This window comes from Diabrotica virgifera, chromosome 4 (assembly GCF_917563875.1).
Source record: "Diabrotica virgifera virgifera chromosome 4, PGI_DIABVI_V3a".
Lineage (NCBI taxonomy): Eukaryota > Metazoa > Arthropoda > Insecta > Coleoptera > Chrysomelidae > Diabrotica > Diabrotica virgifera.
The window spans coordinates 80611680-80633100 of NC_065446.1; the positions used below are offsets into that span (position 1 = coordinate 80611680).

The following is a 21421-nucleotide window of genomic DNA, read 5'->3' on the forward strand; positions in this document are numbered from 1 at the left end:
AATTGAAAAAAAAAATTGAAAAAAAAAAAAAAAAAAAAAAAAAAAAAAAAAAAATGAAAAAAAAAAGAAAAAAAAAATTAAAAAAAAAAAAAAAAAAAAAAAAAAAAAAAAAAAAAAAAATTGAAAAAAAAAAAAGGCTTTGTTTGAGAACTGGTTTCAGGAGGGCATCCACCTTTCTTTGTTTCAGAACTGGTTTCAGGACGGGCTTAAGAATCTACCCTACCACTTCGTTGGGTTGAGTTCTCTTATAAATTTCAGTTTAAGATGTTCGCTCAATTATTTAAGTCTTGTTTTTCAACCGCTTCCGATCCTGAAATGGATTTAGATTGTCATGAAAAGTGTGTAATCGCCGCAAAGCGTGTAATTTGTGAAGAGTCGCGTGAAGAGTCACCGGTACCGAGAAAAAAAAAACGGTGTGAATTGTTTGATGTCGTTCCGTCGGTCATCCCTCCAGCGGTGCCGGAAGTGAGTGGGAGAGAGAAGAGAGCGTCGTCAGAAGACAGTATCATATATGTGGGGTGTGAAACACTAACCCCAAAAACTATAGAAAGGGAGCGCTTAATTTTAAAAGTTAAGAAAAATAAAGTGGTGGTGACACCCCAAACTATTACTGTAGAGGCGGAGGTGCACGCTCCTCCAAGCACTTCAAGTGACTACGTACCTGTTATCGAGGATGTCTCCGAGCCCGAAGACGGTACACCTGTGCTAACTTACTCCAAACCCTCTGTCGAGGATGAAATATTAAATATCGCTGATTATAAATGGGAAGAAATTGAGAAACCCATGACAGAGGTAAAAGTTTTAGAAAAAAAAATAATCTCGGAGTCACAGCCGTCACTCAATACTGTAGTGGCGGATGTTCTACAAATCACAAATAGCGATGAAGCCCACCACATCGCTTTTTGTGATGATTTCAAAGGAGGGTTAGTGGCGGCTCTAGAACGCCATCGGGACCGCCTCAAGAATAGGTTGGACGAAAATACCAAGGATAGCGATTTACTTGAAGAAGCTGTCCAGAATATATTTTCGTATGCTAAGAAAATGATGGAGGCATTTCATTTGGAAAAAACTCGCCTAATCGTTGATCTTAACAACACAAAAACTCTCCTAGCGAATGCTGTAAAATCAGATTCTCGAGGTAAGAATTTTTGATTATAATATATCATAACAATTTTATAGTCGGTTCGCTAAACTCAGACACAACTAGCTAGTGATTTTAGTAGGTAATTTTTTGTTTTTTACCAATTTCACCAAAATTGGTAAAATTACTAACTATTTATTAATTATTAACTTAAGTAATTATTTTTTTACCAACTTGTTAAAATTACTTACTAAAATAATGACAATTACAATACTGATTATGTTTTTCGTTTGTTACAGACTTATTCAGCAAAAATGCCGCTGGTGATATCCGGAGATGCGGAATGACGGATGAGGGTGCATAAAGCGGTATATATTGCGTGAGTTTTTATACAATTTTTTATCTAATCTAACTTTTACTTTTTACGAGCATAATAAAAAGTTTTTCACGAATTTTTATAAATTCTCTATTACGGAATTTTATTTCGTTCTTCTATTAATGCTATTTGTATATTAATACAACTTTTTACGTATCTAACTTTCACTTTTTACTAGCATAACAAAACAGTTTTTTACGGATTTTTACAAATCATATATTACAGAATTTTAATTTGTTCTTCTATAGTGTTTATAGTGTCTTATACTGTTTTCTATAATGTTGTTATTTCTTTGTTACAGATTCTACCCCGTAGGTGGCCCCCTGCAACCCTGTATAGTTAGTATGCATGATTTTTAAAAGTGTATATATTGAATCATAGTTTGTATTTATGTTTATTTTTAGTTAGTATTAATTATTTTTTAAGTGTATATATTAAATTTTATATTTATGTTTATTTGTTTATTTTCTAATAAAAACGTATTTAACAATATACATGAGTTTTTCTTACTTTAAACTTAGAGAAGTATTTAATTTTTATAAAATAATATTTATGATAAAGGGGGTAAGAAACAAATTTACTTTAAAAAAGTTAAAATATTATTTTAAATCAAGCTTTTATACCTATCAAGTTCATAATTATTCTAGCATAACTTTATTATCATTTTGAATCAACTTTTTGTGAACCAAGTTCTATAGTTCGTCCAGTCTAATTTTTATAAAATTTCTTCTCTCCATCTTAGTAAGACTTATATCGTCATTTACACCATAATTCGATCGCTTTAAAAGTAGTTTTAAATAAAAAGCAAAAAATTGTAATTTTGGTATCCATCTTAACCGCTTTCAACATAAAGAGTAAAAAATAAGCTTTTTATTATCAAACAGTTTAGTATTAATTTTATGTTTGGGTAGTAAAATATAACTTAGCAGGTTGCAGTATAACATATAATTTAAACATTTATTTAAAATTGTATTAAATCTTGTTTTAAATGAAAAAACAGTAAAAATTGTGGTTTGCAGGTTGTAACAAAAGGGTGGAAATAAGTTTGTAAATAATTTATTATCAATTATATTTTCAGATGGTATATAAGTATACAAAGTAAATTATAATTTAACATGTTACAAATTATTATAACAATTAATCCCAACATTTACTTAAAGTTCTATGATTACATCGACAAGATCGGGTGGTACAATCATAGGTTCCCAACAGATTTCTTCTATCTCACACACACGCCCGTTTTCTATAACCATATTATCATCAACGTTAACTTCTTCATCTATTTCATCCTCCACCCCGTCATCCTCTGAAGCAGAGTCCTCCGGGATTGTTGAGAGGCTGGATGCAGATCGCAGCAGGTTTGTTGTAGAATCGCATGGGCCGGGATCAATAGTGCCGCTACTTACCACCCAGTCCGTGCTAGAATCACATACGTCACTATTAACATTTACTAACATGTTTGATGGAGAATAGATTCCCGTAATCGCTACACCTCTCGTACTCTTCTATCTCTCGATTTCTATCACAGGTAGCACCCCCACCACCAGACTAATAAGGGTGGAAGTTGGGTAGGTGGACAAAAAATGATTATCCGGTCACGGACAGATCACTATACCTCTCAAACTCTTGAGTGTAACTATTTTCGATTTCTGTGGCAGGTACCACTCTCCACTACCAGACCGAACAATGAGGGTGGGAGGTGGGTAGGTAGATGGCAAAGAAAGGTGAATATCCGGTCACGGGTAGTTAGGTAACAAAAAGTTAAAAAAGCAGTCAAAGTTTTATTGGTTTTATCTCTTATTGTTGGTTTTTTACTTTTTGATAATACGGGAGGTTGGTAGGTAGACGGCAAAGAAAGGTGAATATCCGGTTACGGATAGTTAGATAATAAAAGGTTAAATAAGCGGTCAAGGTTTTATATTTTATTGTTGGTTTTTACTCTTTATTAATATTATTAACTTTTTCTGTTTTATAGCGTAATTAGTGTTATTAATGTGGTGAGTTTAAAAATATATGGGTTTATACCCCCCTCCATTCCCTCCATTCTAATTTTACATTATATAAATTATATCCCTGTATAACTTTTTTAGTCAAACATGTGTCTTGACGATGGTAACTTTGGTAGTATGCGTTCGTTTGAGAATCGTTTACTATCATTTCAATATTGGAGAGGTCTAGTCGACCCCGTGTTGTTAAGCAAAGCTGGGTTCTACCATACAGGGGTTGCTGATGTAGTTTGCTGTTTCTACTGTAAAATCGAAATACACAAATGGGAATCCTACGATATACCTATTGATGAACACATAAAGTATTCAACATGTCTGTTTGCAAGACTAATGAAATCGAAAACATTTGAACCTGATGATAAACCGAATATGCTGATTAAATCAAAACCGAAACTTGAAAACTTTAAAATTTATGATTGTTTTTTAACTGTAATTGTAATTCTAACTGTTTTATATACACTTTGTAATAAATTATAAAATATTTTTGTACTACTTATTAGATTTAAATTTACATTGGGAACAAAGAAAGTTGGTTAACCTCTAACTTTGCTAAGAAAACTGGTTCACCTCTAAAATTTGTAGTTAGCGATACAAGTTTTAAAACCTGTTTTGATGCGGTGGAGTGGGAATCGATGGTATATAACTGTATTGATGTAATCATAAAATCAGTTTATGAGTAAAAATAACTATAACCATGCATCAAGAAAGTGTTGAACTTATTATGGATAAAGTGAATAAATTAGTTACCAGTGAAACATCGATACCTAACTTAACATCTATTGGATATTACACCAACAAAAAAAAATTAAATAAAATTTGTGTAAACTGTTGGGTAGAGGTACTTTGTGAACTCGGACAACACAACATGTTTGATGATGTGTGTCTAAGCATAAAATTGCGTGTGTACGTTAACACATACCCGACAATGCGTTATCTATTAGACACAGCTTTGCAAAGAATTTTTGAACTTTCCGAAGTTTGGTTTTGGGTGGAACAATTCCTAAAAAAGACATCAACTTTTGATGACCTTTTCCCAAAACTTGTTCAATACCAACAATTGGAGCGTCTTAAGCCTATAGAAGACCTGCTACCACCAAGGATTCTAAAACGATTGGAGGGTGCGCGGTATCAACATCCTTGTAGATGTGAAGGTTGTTTTGGTAAAATCCTGTGAACTGTTAAGCTCATGGAACACCTGGTACTACCAAGGATTCCATGATTCATGCGTACGTGGTGTCAACATTCCTACGAGTGTGAAGGTTGCTTGGCTGTACAAGTGGACTAGAGATAGAATTTATTATTGTAGTTTGAGTTTAAAAATAAAAAAGTATAAAATATAATTTTTTTATTAAAATTTACTCCATTACAAAATTATCATATATAAAAAATACATTTGAAAGAGCACATATACATTTTTTTTCAGAGTGGTAAAAACATTTTGCTTCCGATACTGGTAGTGGTGGAAATTCACCTACTTCGACTACAGGTGTAGTAGAATATTTTCTTATGTAATTCGCTTTTTCCAACCCTTTTACATAGACTATTTCAGCTTTCTCTGTTATTTCCCTTATAATTTTTTTAAACTCATACAATGGGGTATAACCTTCATTCCAAGAAATGCAGTGATGGTGTTTACTTAACCATGACACCTGCTGAATTAAATTGGGAGGTAACATTCGTAATGGAAAAGGAGGCTTAAATATATATACTATAACTTTAACTCCTGAATAACACGCTAATTCTTTACAAATAAACTTATTATTCTCGATTTTAAAACCTTGAATGTCAATAACAAGTTTCATATTTTCAATTGTTTAAGTTTTCGAATAACGTGTTTTAGGGTTTCGTACTGCTGAATTTGTTTTTTAAGTTCTTTTAAATGGTCTATGAAGTTATTTAACGTGTTTTCATGTGAGCGATACATCGTAAACTAACATTTATAATTGTTACTATCAAATAATATACAATTACAACACCTGTGTATTAATACTGTTTTACTATTTTTGTTAGTGGATTGTATGTAAATTCCTTCTCATGTAAAATTAAACAATAAGCAGATACATCAGTTGTTGAAGGTGTATTTGTTTCAAATTCGATACGGAGAACGACAGACCCATTTTGGATCACTTCTTTCTGTCTAGAACAATCTATATGTATTAGTGGTGTTTTAGTTTTAAAATCTTGCGGGCTAAATATCGGTTGGTTTAAGTTTAAATTATAATAACTTGTCTGAAAACTTCCAAACATCTCATAAATTTGAGCAAATTTGTTAGTGTCAAAATCTATTTGTAAATCATTATAAGGATATCGTTCAGAATTCAAAAATACCTTTATATTTTTAAGGTCGTTATGATCAAATTTGCTCATATCTTTAGTAATCTTTGATTTTCTCCCTTTCTGAAATGCGATAATGATATGTCTCGGTGTTTCAATGTTAGTACTGGTTTTTACCGCCCACGTATGCCGTGTCGCATTATTTAATGATGGGTATTCAATCATTTGCCACGAACGAAATTTAATTGGTAGCTCAATATTTTTATGAGCTATACTATTTAATCGTAGTTGTTCACGCATGCTTGGGCTAACATGAGCTACATTCCACTGTAATTTTGTAATTTCGACTTTAGGACGTTCGGTTTCGTCAATACTCACAACCGCATCGACATCATCGTTTGATCGTATTAAAATAAGCTCCTGCTTACAATTCATTATAATTCGTCTGAAGTCTTCAAAGAAACCTGATAATAATCGTAATGGTATGCAAACGTTAAAGTTACCATGGGCGTCCACTATTATTTTTTCATTTCCTGATTTTGGAAACCATCCAGCATTTTGGAATAGAATACTTTCGTTTTCGTTGAGACTTAGATAGTTTTTAATCGTTGATACCAGTCCAACCTCTCGAACAGAATCTATAATAACTCCATTTAATTCATACCGAAGCTCGCGAAATAAAAATGAAATAGCGTTATTTATAAATTTCAGTTTTGTTGGTTCCTTATCATCGTGTGTGAGTAGCTTCCCCTCTATGTCGAGATATGATGTCGAAGGTAACGTGTACGCGTCTAGATCTTGAATGGGAATTCGTATTTCATCGTTATAGTTCAATTTTCCGGGAATATATGGTGAATAGGTGTGAAATTGGTATTCTTGTATAGTCGTGTCATTATAAGGTTGCCCAGTTACATGTAACACTTCCATCACACTAAAACTTTGAAGCCAAGCTTTTTTAATAATAATCGATTAGATGGTGTTAATATTGCAACTGTTTTTTTGAAACTGTTAGATTTTTGCTTTCGGCTGTCTCTTTTATAGTTTTTTATGTAATGTGGTTGTTGGTAAGAAAAGTTTAAAACCATTATAATCGCTGTCGTAAATGTAAATTTATAGTAATCTCTTCTTGACGAAAATTAAGTAATTTACCGTTTTGATCAACAATTTTTATACTAATGTTGTTGATCGTCTTAACGCTGATGGGGTAATATAAAATATTTTGAGGTGACTCAACTATTTTATACCCACTCGGTACGGTAGGGAAAAACTGGTGGATTATATGAACTGGGTTCCCATTTAAATACGAGCCTGAAGCGATATTGCAGTCCACACAGATTGCATTCGTCACTGAAATATTTACTGGTTCATCAGAAACATGTGTTTTATTTGCTTCCAGTTCCCTTTTCTTGAATCCGAAAATTTTACCTATAGAGTTTTCAGTAGTGAAATATAGTGCACAATTACTTTCAATAGATACTTTAGATGTGTTTTTATCTGGGGTGATATTTATATAAGCAGTTTTATCTCGTTCTTTCATCAACTTCCTTAAAAGCTGAATTATATCTTCTAATTCATATGAGCCCAAGGGAATATGAGTTGTATAAGTAAAATTACGGCAACTAAAGAGAAATACATTATTAGATTCGTCAATGTTGGGTATGGAGTTAAAAGAATAAAAGTTTGTTAAACCAACTTCATAATCAAGACTTTCATCCAAGTAGATGGGTGGATTAAAATTATAACTTAACGTGGAAGACTTCCCGGTCAGGGTAAAGTTGTACGACATATTTTCTAGAGGCTTGTATTGTTTATACTGACCCACAGGACCTACTTATAGTGGTTATATAGAAATTGTAATGCGTATTGACCGCAATTGTATGAATTATGTTGCAACCTTTCATAATTATAATTTATGTTCACAGAACCGCCAGTTTTAAAGTATTTGATTACATCGCGTGGTGGTGACAGATCACCATAAGAATCAAAATATATAATGTTATTGTTATCCTTTGTATAAGCTGTCCAGTGCGTACCTTTTCCACTATTTGAATCCATATTTATAATACCGCTTTCATTTGTTCGAATTTTATTTGGTAAGGTATCTCTCATGAAAACACCTCTAAAATGCGGGATTTTTAATACTTTCACATATTTTCTTATATCGACATCTGTTAACGGATGATGGGGGAATATTAGTTTTTTGAATATGGTTTTAAATACATTCCATACCCTTTAGTAGGTTTTAAGTATAACCCTTTACCTCCTTTTTCCATAGCAAGATTATGCCGTTTTTGTTCAACAATTTGTTCACGGTTGGTTTTTGCGTCGTTAATGGCCTTCATAATTGAAGCTGTCCCACCCCCAACAGCTCCTAAAGCTCCGAGTAACGGTAATAGTAAAGGTAAAAAACCTCCTTTTTTAGGTGTTTTAATAATACGTTTTTTTAAATTAATTTTTTTTCTTTTTAAGGAACCGCCTTTTTTATTTAACCTGCGCCTAAATCTTTTACGTAAACCCATACCTAATTTGCGTTTACCCTTCATCGCCGTTGTAACTAACCAAGCTGCTGTTTTTTCACCAAATGTAGCGTCTTTGGATTTTACCCGATCCCAAGCTTTGTTCTCTAGTATTTTATCAGCTTCGTGTCTTTTAGCAAGTTCTTTATGTTGGGAATATGTAATGTCGTGTTCTTTGCAGGCTTCGTCTAATAAATTTATTCCTGAATCACCGCGTGTAAGTCTTTTCTCTAGCTTAGTCCCCGGTCCACAATACGAATAACCTGGGATGTGTACCTCGACTGGTAGCTTATTAATGATAGAATTTAATAATCCGCGACCTCTTCGTTTTACTGCTGGATCTCTACTAACCCTTTTTTGCATCATTATACTTCCTTTTATATATAATCTGCCACCCTATATATACCCACATCATTCTCAGATATAATGAAGATCGAAAAACAACAACTCTCTCTCCCTATTACAAACCACGATGTAGTTGTACAGGATAATAAAATAAAAAAACATGGGGGTTTATTTGGCGGTGATTCAAAACGCTGTCTTATTATAGGGCCGAGTGGGTGTGGTAAGACAAATACATTATTATCGTTGATTGTTCATCCTAATGGTTTAAGATTTCAAAACATTTATGTTTATTCCAAATCACTTCATCAACCAAAATATGTATACCTACGTGATTTAATTAAACCGATATCTGAAATTGGGTATGAAGAATATAGTGATTCCGCAAACATACCTACTCCAGAAGACGTTAAAAACTATTCAATAATAATCTTTGATGATGTAGCTTCTTGCGATCAAAAACTTATTCAAAGTTATTTTTGTTTTGGTAGACATAAACTTACCGATTGTTTTTACTTATCACAAACTTATAGCTCTGTACCGAAACAGTTGGTGCGAGATAATGCCAATCTTTTAGTGATTTTCCAACAAGATATGACGAATTTAAAACACATATATGACGACCATGTTAATATTGATATGAGTTTTCAAAAATTTAAAGATTTTAGTTCTTTTTGTTGGAAAGATAACTATGGGTTTGTAGTGATTGATAAGGATTGTTTATTATCTTCAGGAAAATATCGCAAAGGGTTTGATACTTTCGTACATATATAAAGGAAGAAGTGCGCCTTGTTAGTGTTAGTAAAAATGGATACTCGAATTGCTAAACAGCTGTTAAAAACCCGTCAGGCATTAAAACGTAAATACCGTAGTTTAAAAAGTGATATTACCAAGTCTCAAAGTCAACTAGAAAAAAATTATCAACCCATAACAAAACCGCTTAAGGAGTTGTTATTAAAATTAGAACCTACAAGTAATATAAAACAAGAACCTGTCACTCCTAAATTTGAATCTTCTGTATCTAATTCTCGTCGATTAAGCGCACCGAATCTTACAAAATATTATCAACTTACGGCTTCATCACCAATTAAAGGTTCTACTCCATCACCAAATAAAAATTCTACTTCATCACCAAATAAAGGTTCTACTTCATCTAAAACACATACTAACTTTGGGGAACTCTCTATTATCCAACCTAACGCGATCGAAGAAACATTCGAAACAAGTCATGGGGGAGATAGTGCAGAAAATTCAACCTTTACATCACAACATGTAGGAAATAGTAGTAAAGATTTCAATCGATTATATGAAGAAACTCTACTAGAGTTTAACAGTATGGTTAATAATCCTGACGTAATGAGGAAATATTATGAAGTATTCACTAACCCTTTACCTCGGCAGTACGTTAAAAATAATATAGAAGATGTGGAAGGTGAATTTGATAATACATTAGGAGTGTATCACGATTTAGCAAACGAAAAATTCTCAATTGGTGATTCGAATATTGAGTTTGAAGGACCGGATATGATTATAAACGGTGTTAAGTATATAGGGACTCCAGGTCTCTATGAATTATTATTTAAGGCTAACCCTATTAGTTTTAAACGTGAAGATGTTAACGAATATGTTGATATTTTACGGAGGACCAATGCTCTTCATAGAGACAATAACCCTGAATTACCAATTAGAAGAATTGAGGCTAAAATAAAAGATAAGTATCATTTTATCATACAACCAGTGTTAGAAACTAGACCGCAACCTCCCCGACAAAGGTTGAGTTCTCTACCTTCAGGTCTTGGTGTAACAACTAGACAACACACTAAAAAATTTACCGGTAAAAAAGGCGGTGCTTTAACATTGAAACGGTTAACTACGAAGCCGACGGAGTATAAATACTTTGACAATTACAATGAAATCATAAAGAGACTTGGACTGCTTGCAGCATCACAATCTTCAGGAAATAACGCTCACGGTAACGAAATCATTTCCATTATTGAGGAACTTCGAGAAGGGGGTATAATTCAATAATAATGCCTATTAATAAATTTGGGAGCCACTTTCTAACTGATTTAAAGTCTTGTGATAATTCTACAAACCCGTTATATTTTATTTGTGATCCAACTTCTTACCACAGTAAATGTATTATAGCTTTAAGTGGGGAGAAAAAAACAAGTTTGAGCAAGGAGTTTTATGTATTAGATAATGGGGGTGTGTCATATATATTTACTGTGGACGGTAGAATTGAAACAATACAGCATTACAGTTTTAATGGATTACTTTTAATAAATTCTACACAGTATAAATACGGTCAATTACCTGGTTTACATATAAAAAAAGGTGATAAACTTTCGTTTAAACTTGATAAAAGCCCTAACGTGTTTGTTCATATTACCCTTCAGTGCCCGCTGGAAAAAAATGTCTAATCTTAAAGAACAAGTCGTTAAAGAACTGCATAAACCTGCAAGAAAAAACTTTAAACGAAGACATGTTATAATTAAAGGTTTGCATGATTTGTGCCAGGCAGATTTAGCTATTATGTCACCCTTTGTTAAATACAACAATGGATATAACTATATCCTTATCGTTATAAATACATTTAGTAAATATGTCTGGGCGTCACCAGTTAAAAGAAAAACAGGGGCTGAAGTCACCAAATGTATGAAAAAAATTTTATCTCAAATGTCTAAACCCCCTAAACATTTACAAACAGATAATGGAACAGAATTTTATAATTCACAATTTAAACACCTGATGTCATCCTATGGTATAAATCATTACAGCACATATTCTAATTTAAAAGCAAGTATTGCTGAACGTGTGATACGGACTCTTAAGTCGAAGTTGTGGAAACAGTTTAGTCTGCAAGGTTCTTATAAATGGGTTAAAATACTACCGTCTATCGTTGAACAGTATAATAACACCAGACACTCAACTACGGGGGAAATTCCAAGTAAAGTTAATGATCGAAATGCGAAGTATATAACTGCTTACAACTGGTTAAAAACCGTCGATAAACGTAAACCCAAATTTCGAGAAGGGGATTATGTTCGAATAAGTAAATATCGTCACGCGTTTGCTAAATCATACACACCATCTTGGACCACTGAAATATTTAAGATTAAAAAAGTACAGTTTACCAACCCGACTACCTACTTACTTGAGGATTCCAAACAAGAGGAGATTAAGGGAGCTTTTTACACAGAAGAACTTCAAAAAGTTAAATATTCGGATGTATATCTTGTAGAAAAAATATTACAACGCAAAGCTAATCGAGTTTATGTTAAATGGTTAGGTATGGATAAAAGTCACAACTCTTGGATTAGTAAAAATAATGCCATATAAATATAGAAAACGTAACTAAACGGATTTAGTTCACGCTTAAATAATGTCTGGAGCAGGTCTTTTCATTTTACATACCGTTGTGCAGGGGGTACTTTATATTTACCAACCTTATGCTGTGAAAGATATCCATATATGTTTTGATAAAAATGGTATAAAAAATGATAGTTGGCCTTCACAGTGGGTCAACATGAGCCTCTACAAGCTAAATGGGGTGGAACTTAGATTTGCTTACATACCAAGTAACAGTACAGTGTACAAACTACGGTTACCCTTCCCAAATTACTTAAACGATGAAACGGAATGGCGTCAACTATATAGCTGTTCAGGTGATACTCAAGTTGGAAGAGAATATTTATTAAACATTTGTTTATCCTGGTATTTAGTTATTTGTGTTACTTTTCTACTTGTAAATGTAATTATTAGATATGTTAAACATTTTGTATTTAATAAATTTTATAAATAAAAGACTTTTATGTTTTAATATTTATTTAAACCTGTTATTGTATACATACATTCTATGATTTAAACTTAAAATCGGGGATATTATTTTTGAAGTTTTTTCAATTCTTTTTTTAAACCTGATTGTATCTATTACAAACATTTCCCAATACCTTTGCCGTGCTTGATGATGTGCATATTTCCAAACTCGTAGAACATGTGTTTTGTTAAGATATTCATTAAAAGTTACTCTTTTCCCAGTTTGTGTAGACATCTTTTAGAACTTCTGGATACACATACACTAATTCCAAAATATTACTTAAATCTTCAAAGCGAATGTGGGTGCTTGCGTCGACACTTCTTAACACGTTTTCATAAAAATTACCTGTGTTGTTTCGTAATCGCTGATATAGACTCTTCAAATATTCATCGAAACTTCCTTGTTTTAAATGGTTAATATGATGTTGTATAAGCGGTAACACTTCCCATAATTTGCAAATGCTTTCGTACCCCAAATATATATAGGAGTTAGTTTGAGATATTTTTATTACTTTAGCTTCCTGCACCTTTTCAAATTCTACACTATAGTTTTTTCTATCTATAGACACACTATCTCCCACTGTATACAGATAATTTGTAATTACTCCTTGGTAGTATAGTAAATCTTTCCAATCTTCTTCCGTGAATATCACCCGTTGCCCTTGATTACCGCATAGAGTTATCACTGGTATACACTCCGCACCATACTTTAACCCAATAGATACAAATTTACATTTTGATCTATTTAACTGAAAGCTTCTTTCTGCTATTATTACATCTTTTTTATTCTCCACAACATATTTTTGAACGGGTGTGTTACCACTAAAGTTATATTGAGACATGTTTACTCACTCGATAGACAGGTTAGCTAACCTTTGATTCTCTACGTCCGTCTAGTTAATAAGTAGAAGATGTCTGAAAGTGGGAGGTGTCTGTAAGTGGGGGGTGGGAGGTATTTGTGGGTGGGAGGTATCTGTGAGGGGGGTATCTGCGAGACGGGAGGTATCTGTGAGTGTGAGGTATAACCAGTTATTTTTGTGTTGGCTATTTATTTTACATCTAATCAAACATTTAGTATCCGACATGGGTTCTTACAGTAAACACTTTCCTGCTATTCCGTTGAGTGCATTTTCTTCTGAAGAATTACGTGATTTTCCTTTACAATATCTTCAGTATATGAAAACATCCGATTTACGAGAAATTGAACATAAACTACCAGATGAAGTGAAAAATGATCCGCATATTCGACAGAAAATTACTCGCTGTTATCACCATTGGCCTTCCACCTGTGATGGGGTGATGTATCCTCCTTCTATAAGTGACTGCTATATTTGTATTTTAAATCTAGTTGAACATAATCCTTTATTAGAGCAAGTGATAACGGATCATTACCTTCGTCGTAAAGATTTTTGTTTATTTAACAAACAAGAGATGGAGCGATTTCCAGCGTGGTACCTTCTGGATCACGTAGATGGGTTTGATTTGTTAGATAAGTGGGATGAACTTCCACCACATATTCGCGAAAATGAAGCTATCCAAATGAAACTACCTTGCTGGGAACACTGTTCTACTTCATTATTTAGCAATTACCTACCATACAAATATCAATGTCATAAATGTATTACATAAAAATAAAGTTGTTACTAATTCTTGTTTATTTAATATATTTTACCTTCCCCACCCTTCATTCCTCAATAGATGTTGACCGGTCGTTGACTTCTTAACCGTTTGTTAACTTCTTGACCGGTCGTTGACTTCTTGATCGGTCGTTGACTTCTTGACCGGTTCTTGACCTGGTCAATGGTGGGAGGTATACAAAATGGTGGGAGGTATGAAGTGGTGGGAGGTAAAAAGTGGTGGGGTATAATGTGGTGGGTGGTATAAAATGGTGGAATGAGAGTTCTGGCCGCACAACCCCCACCCCTTTTTGTACCCCCCACTCCTACCCTGTATACCCCCCACCTTTGTATAATTAGGGGTGGGGGGTATACAGGGTAGGAGTGGGGGGTACAAAAAGGGGTGGGGTTGTGCGGCCAGAACTCTCATTTGCCCACTACTATAGTCTATTTTTCACTTTTCGAGGCTTTGCTGGTTATTTTTAAAAGCAACACCTATGAATGATGTGAACTATTCGATCAAAACCGTTTTTATAGGATTTAATATTTTCCTCTTCTTCCGTAAATTTAACATATTTCCAACAATTTGTTTTCATAACAGTCCTCAAAAGAAATATTTTCTCTTTTAAGAACATTTTAACTAATTTACAAAAATAAACAAACACTCATAAAAATGTCTGATTAAAGGAAAGATCGACAACACCAATAAAACTTTCGTGTAGGTCTCCACTTACCCTTACAAAAACAATGTTAGTTTCTATACTTAGCTTCTTAGTTAATTGATAACTAAAAACAAACCGTAAACAGCTTCACATCTGTACAAAACTAATTTAAATTAATTTCCCTGTCTCAATGACAAAGAGCAGAGGGTGCGACAATGCGTGAAAATGTTTACCTAAAAAAGCTTCAGTTGTTGCAGATGCTTTAAGACAGTGTGGTACCTCAGCACGGAAATACGGTGCATATTTAAGTTTTTGATTTACCCAAAAAATTTAAAATTCCAAGAGTTAGCGGTCGTCGGCAATTTCGTTATTTAAGCGACTTCTAAAAAGTCTTATTTTTTCAATTTTTACATATGCAGATGAAACATGGACTCTAATAGTAGTAAGATCGAAGTTTTCGATATGTGGGTCTACAAAAGAATTCTACGCGTGTCATGGGTAGAACACAGAACCAACCAACCTGTTAATTCTGGAAGAGTTTCATATAAAAGAAAGGTTATTAAAAAAAGTACCCAGCATAATTAAATTACTATTGGTAGTAGAAGTAAAGGTAGAAGCACAGTATAAAGAGGGACAGTAAAACCTCTTCCATGTCGGCACTTTGATCTCAAGAAGTAATACCGGCAGTAGGCAATTGGTAATTCACCAGTGGTGGATGCGGGTTTTCCCTATTAAAACCCGTACGTTTCTATGCGATTAGCAATGCGAGAGTGGGGCAAAATCGACTGGGAACATTGCGCGGTCGCCATGCGCGACTAAAGATTTTACTTCCAATTTTTCGGAGAGTGGTTCTACTGTCCCTCTTTATACTGTGGTAGAAGGCAGAAGACCAAGTAGAAGATCTCCAACACTAAACAGACCAAACGAAGACTCTGGTGGGAAAATCCCTACATGAAGCAGTTAATCTGGCATAAGATTGTAGCAAATCAAGACACCAACCTAACAATATTTAGATAGTCACCACGCCCTGACACGGGCTCAAAGAATGAGGAGGAGGAGGAGGAATAATTCATGAGTTGGGCTTCGACTTGTTTTCTCAACCAGATAACTCTCATGATTTGTTCCCCTCTATTATTATGGTTCCAAAGTCTGAAGAGATGGCTCGTAAATAAAAAATTTAGCTCGAACGAAGAGTTATTTGACGAAATAAATGCCTAATTTACAGAACTTCCAGAATCCTATTATTCGAACGGCATAAAGAAGTTGGAAAATCACTGAAAGCATTGTATTGAGCTAAAGAAGACTACTTTGAAGAAAATAAAAGAATTTTCCGAAAAAACCTGTTTTTTATTTCAATGAAGGTTACTTATTAGACTACCTATTAAGAAAAGTGTGCACATTTCATAAAATATATGCTACAAATAATATAATTTCTATAAGATGTATTTTTATTATAATACATTATTCTATACCCCTAGTTAGACCGGGAGATATTATACAGAAGTTCAGCCACGATTTTCTAAGTCCTGCCTTTTGCAATACTGGAAGGGTAGACGATGTACTTACAATCTGTGGAAACATCCACAAATTTCCTGTGACATTTTCCTGTAAAAATTAGATTTTCCCAAAAAATAAAAATAGGGTTTTGCGATGCATTTCTAAGTCCTGCCATATCCGTAGATAGACAGGATACTATCGATTTTATGAAGAAAATTTTTTGGGCAGGAGGGTTGCAAACGGGGTAACGGAGTATATATGTATACAAACATGTAAGGAAAATAATGAAATTTTCATGATTTTCTAGGTCCTACCAACTAAATAAACTAAACATATTTATTTCAAAATGATCAAAAAAAATATTGGCATGACGTCTCCTAATGTTTAAGAATACTTGTCCCTTGGAAAATTCTGCGGAAAATTTTCACCCTGATTCCGTGATTTTCTTAGTCCGTTATAATACTCAAATACAATCAATACCTTTTAGGTACTCGGCAGGAAGGTTAAACGGTTCTTGTAAGACGGCAGGAGTCCTAGTTTTGTAAGAAAATTCGTGAAAAAGTCAACGATTTTCTGAGTCACGCCATTTTGCACATGTTTCAAGAATCTTAATATAAGTCTATTTACAAAGAGGCAGGATGGTTTTATGGTTATTTTGTATACAGGGTGGGGCATTAGTGTGACAAAGTCCAATTACTCGTTTGTCGTAAGATATAGGAAAAAAGTTATTTAGGTAAAACATGGGCCACAGATAGGACTACGAATTAATAGTATTTTCTAATATACAGGGCTACCCGTTTTCACAGGGTGACACAAATTTATGTTTTTTTAAATGGAATACCCTGTATATTTTTACATTTTTGGATTCTACTTCTCTTTAATAAAATATAGTGTTTTGAAATATTATACGAGGTAGTTTAAAATATAATTACGCTTTTTTGTTAATTTTGTAGGAACATTCACACCCTATACATATTGTTAGTGATTTGATATCCAAACTTCTATTAATTTATGTTTAAACGATTTTTAATATAGTCTACTATTGTCAGTTATTAATAGTATACCAAAATGTTTAATTTTAGTATCCGGGGTTGGTTGAAACTCGGAATGAGTATTTTCTGAGTTTTCTTAAATGGGACACCCTGTATTTTAGTATTATAATAAAATGATATTTTATGGTACCGTTTTATTTGTTAAGCATTTTCTATACCATATTTATATATTAATTTCGGCAGTAAATTGATACAGACAGATTACTCAGGTGGTTTTTGGGGTTTCTGAACAAGAATGTCACATTAGAACAGATCTTTACCTAGTGCTCGGGGTGACTAATATACACGCCATATTCTTAAATTTCGAGGCTTTCAGACACTAAAGTGATGCAAGTAGATTACTCGAGGAGTTTTGTGGTTGCTGAACATTAATACGCCATCAGAATCGACCTCCAAAAACTCTCTAAATTCGAGATCAGTCACCCTGGGCACCAGGTGCTCCGAGGGTCGGTTGTAATGTCATATTCGTGTTCGGCCATCCCAAAAACCCTCGAATAATCTGTTTTCTTTAATTTATTGCCGATATCCCACAAAACTCCAGATGACGTGCCTTAGCAGCAACTCTGGGCACTAGGTGATTCGGAGGTCGGTTCTGCTTGCGTATTCGTAACTCCATAAACCTCCCAAATAACAAAATTTTGCCCTTAATACACTGATTTTGACAGGTTTATGCACTTTTTTAAAAAATGCAATTTCCACCCATTTTTATATTGTACACCTTTTCCTGATGTTATCCTGAACACAATGCAAAAAGTTGCAAGTATGAAGATAGATGCTGTATTTAAAAATCGATTTATTCTGGTGTTGCTAGTGTTAGTACATTTTGCTATCAAATATAGGAAACAATATCAGGACATTAAATAAAATAAAACATTTTTATTTTCGGAGAGTCGCATAAATGGCCCGATGTCTATTTGTTTAGCAGTGTTTTATTTCCATGAAACGTGATTTACGTTTCATGTTTCTTTGATGTGCGGCCTGCCTAAGGGAGCTAAAGCTCTTTATAGATGGCGCGTTATAATTAGTTTTTTATATCTCCAGAACGCTTCCAATTCGAAAGACAAAAACTGGTCCGCCTTTTTTTCTTCCAGAGATAAATCTATTCCATCAATTGCGAATCTCTAGTACCGGTCATAGGAATCCTTTTTGTCTTTCCCTTTTAGGTATTTTTGACACTAGATTATTAAATTGTGAGGTATTCTAGTACTAAAAGGTACTCCTCCTTTAAGTCAGTAGGATGCACGGTTTTCTGGAAAAAACCATTTTAAAATTTTTCGTTTGTTGAATTTGAAAATTTTTTTTAAAAATTAAAAAAAAAACGGTGTATTTGCCGACTTAAAGCAAGAGTAACTTTTAGTACAAGAATACCTCATAATTTAATACACTACTCTCAAAAATGTCTAAAAATTTAAAGACCAATAAGTTATGAGATAAAATATCCGTTGATCTATCCAAGGCGGATGCCTATGACCAGTACTAGAAATTCACAATTGATAAAATCGATTCATCTCTGGAAGAGAAATAAACGTAGCAGTTTTCGTTTTCGTAAATAGAATTTTTCTAAATTCTTTTAAACTCAAAAAACCAAAAAACGAAAAATTTTTCAAATCGATTTTTCTAGAACACTGCGTATTCTTCTGAGTTAAAGCAAAAGTACCTTTTAGTACAAAACTATCCCAGAATTTAATAATCCAGTGTCAGAAATGCTTAAAAGTTAGACAGAAAAGTTATTCGATAAAATATCCGTTTCTGTACCCAAAACGGACCCCTATGACCGGTACTAAAAATTGACAATTGATAATTGACATTTGACAATTGACCTCTGAAAGATAAATAAGTGTACCAGTTTTCGTTTTTCCAAATAAAAGCGTTCTGCAGCTATTTTAAAGCAACTAATTACAAGACTTCGATATGCTTCTTCTAGACGAAGCATATCGAAGTAGAGGTCGTCCGCCAACCAGATGGTCTGATGACATCACACGGATCGACAGAAACTTGATGCAGACAGCACAGGACAGAAATGCATGGAGAAGACTGAGGGAGACCTATATCCAGCATTGGATAGATCCGGGTTGAATTATGACGATGATGAATTACAAGACGCCATCTTTAAAGAGCTCTAGCTTTCCACGGAAGCAATTTTGAACTAGGTGAATTGAGTTAAATTTTCTTAAAATTATCTGAGAAATCTCCGGTTTTCGTTTGTTATGAGAGCTTCTGGACACCCTATATAATATAATGGGTAGGTAAATTCCCTACTATAACCAATAAATTGTAAAAATTGTTTATTTACTTTTATTGCGTTTACTTGGATAAAAATATGATCTAATCACTTAAAATAAAGATGTTAAAGTTTGCTATTAGATTTGAAAAGTGTGTAAAAATTCCGAGACATTATTCAGGAAAATAATATTTAATAGGATACGATTGTTTTAAAGATATACAAATTAATTTTTTGTATTATTTATCTTTGCGGTTATCCTGCCAAGTTATAAATGGTTTTATATTAGTGTTTTTTAAGCATACTCGACATGGTATGACTCAGAAAATTGTGGTGATATGAATATGTTTGTATAACACCCTGAAATAACTTTACAGACACACAATTTAATTTTTTTATAAGAAATAACTATACAACCATCCTGTCTCTTTGAAAATAGATTTATATTAACCTTCTTGAGATATGTGCGAAATGGCATGACTTAGAAAATCTTGTAATTTTCCACGAATTTTCTTACAAATTTTTTAACTATATATAGTAAAAAAGGTGTAACTAAACATCCTGCCATTTTGAATAATGTCTACTGAAATTATTTATTTTATAACAAAATTTATTTTATGACGGAACCAGACTGAAAATTTTATACAGAATTTTCCAAGAAACAAGTGCAGTTAAACGTTAGGTGACGTCATGCCAACATTTTTTTTTGGCCATTTTGAAATAAATATGATTAATTTATTAAGTTGGCAGGACTAAGAAAATTATGAAAATTTCATTATTTTCATTACATGTTTGTATATCTGTATACTCCCTTAGTCCTTTTGCAACCGTCCTGCCCAAAAAATTTTCTTCATAAAATAGATAGTATCCTGTTATTCGATGGATATGGCAGGACTTAAAAATTCATTGCAACTCCCAATTTTTTTTTGCATGGAAAATCTAATTTTCACAGGAAAATGTTACAGGAAACCCGTGGATTTTTCCACAAATTGTAAGTACCTTCTCTAACCTTCCAGTATTGCAAAGGGCAGGACTTAGAAAATCGTGGTTGAACTTCTGTTATATCTCCCGGTTTAAGTTGGTAATGGGGACTTTTTGTAATATACATAAACACATGTTTTTTGATTTTTTTTAATACCAAAATTTAAAGTAAATGTTGAAGAAAGTGGTAGTTTCGTAGATATTTTTATTTGATTATTTCAATTGGGAGTTGCCAGGTCTGTTCATTTTTGAGTTTTTTAATTAGGTGCAACTTTTAATTACGGTATCTACCGCTAATCTTATTGATGATTCGTTTGTATACATATTTATCTGAACGGAATTAGACATTTCCATGAATTCGGGTCTATTTTTATTTAACAGTTTTATCTATATTTAAATCAAACTGTAAGAAGAAAATAATGAGTCCATTGAAAAGTTACATTTAGGGTTGCAATGTTCAGATGACGAAATTTTATTTTTTTATGTGTAGGGAGTTAGTATAAGCTTAAGTTATACTAAACCCGGCCGCCATCTTGGAAAAAGGAGAGCAAAGGGTTTTCGCGCTGTAATTTATTATTTAAGGGGATAGGCGCAAAATCTTGGTCCAATACTGTTTAAATGCATTGATTTTTTTAGAATCCTGAGAGAACTACTTAATAAAAATGTTTTTGAAAAATTTGAACGCAGAATGAAAGATTTAAATTATTACCGAGGTCCGAAAGTTGCTTAGAATAAACAAAAAGTTTCATTTGAATGAAATATTTGAAATTAAAAATCACATTAAATTTTCTCTTTTTTTTCGCCCCTGTAACTGATTAAAACTAACATTAGAGAAGTTTTCAGGAACTTTAGGTCCTCGGTAATAATGTCATCTTTCATTCTGCGTTTAAATTTTTCAAAAATATTTATTCGTTTTCTCACGATTCGAAAAAAATTAATGCATTTAAATAGAATTAAAGACCAAGATTGTGCGACTAC

General features: G+C 33.2%; 2 protein-coding genes across 2 annotated transcripts in view; both read right to left on the reverse strand.

Moving 5' to 3' along the window:
- The window catches only part of LOC114331268 (protein rhomboid), a 137650-nt gene that overhangs the window by 107673 nt on the left and 8556 nt on the right, over positions 1-21421 (reverse strand). The window lies entirely within an intron of this gene.
- Positions 5447-6664, reverse strand: LOC126883602 (uncharacterized). Its single transcript, XM_050649253.1, has one exon. It carries the CDS (start codon positions 6662-6664, stop codon positions 5447-5449), a length of 1218 nt encoding a protein of 405 aa, XP_050505210.1.

Excerpts from the sequence above, each read along its gene's own strand:
- LOC126883602 (XM_050649253.1), bottom strand. The coding sequence starts at position 6,664 with ATGGAAGTGTTACATGTAACTGGGCAACCTTATAATGACACGACTATA.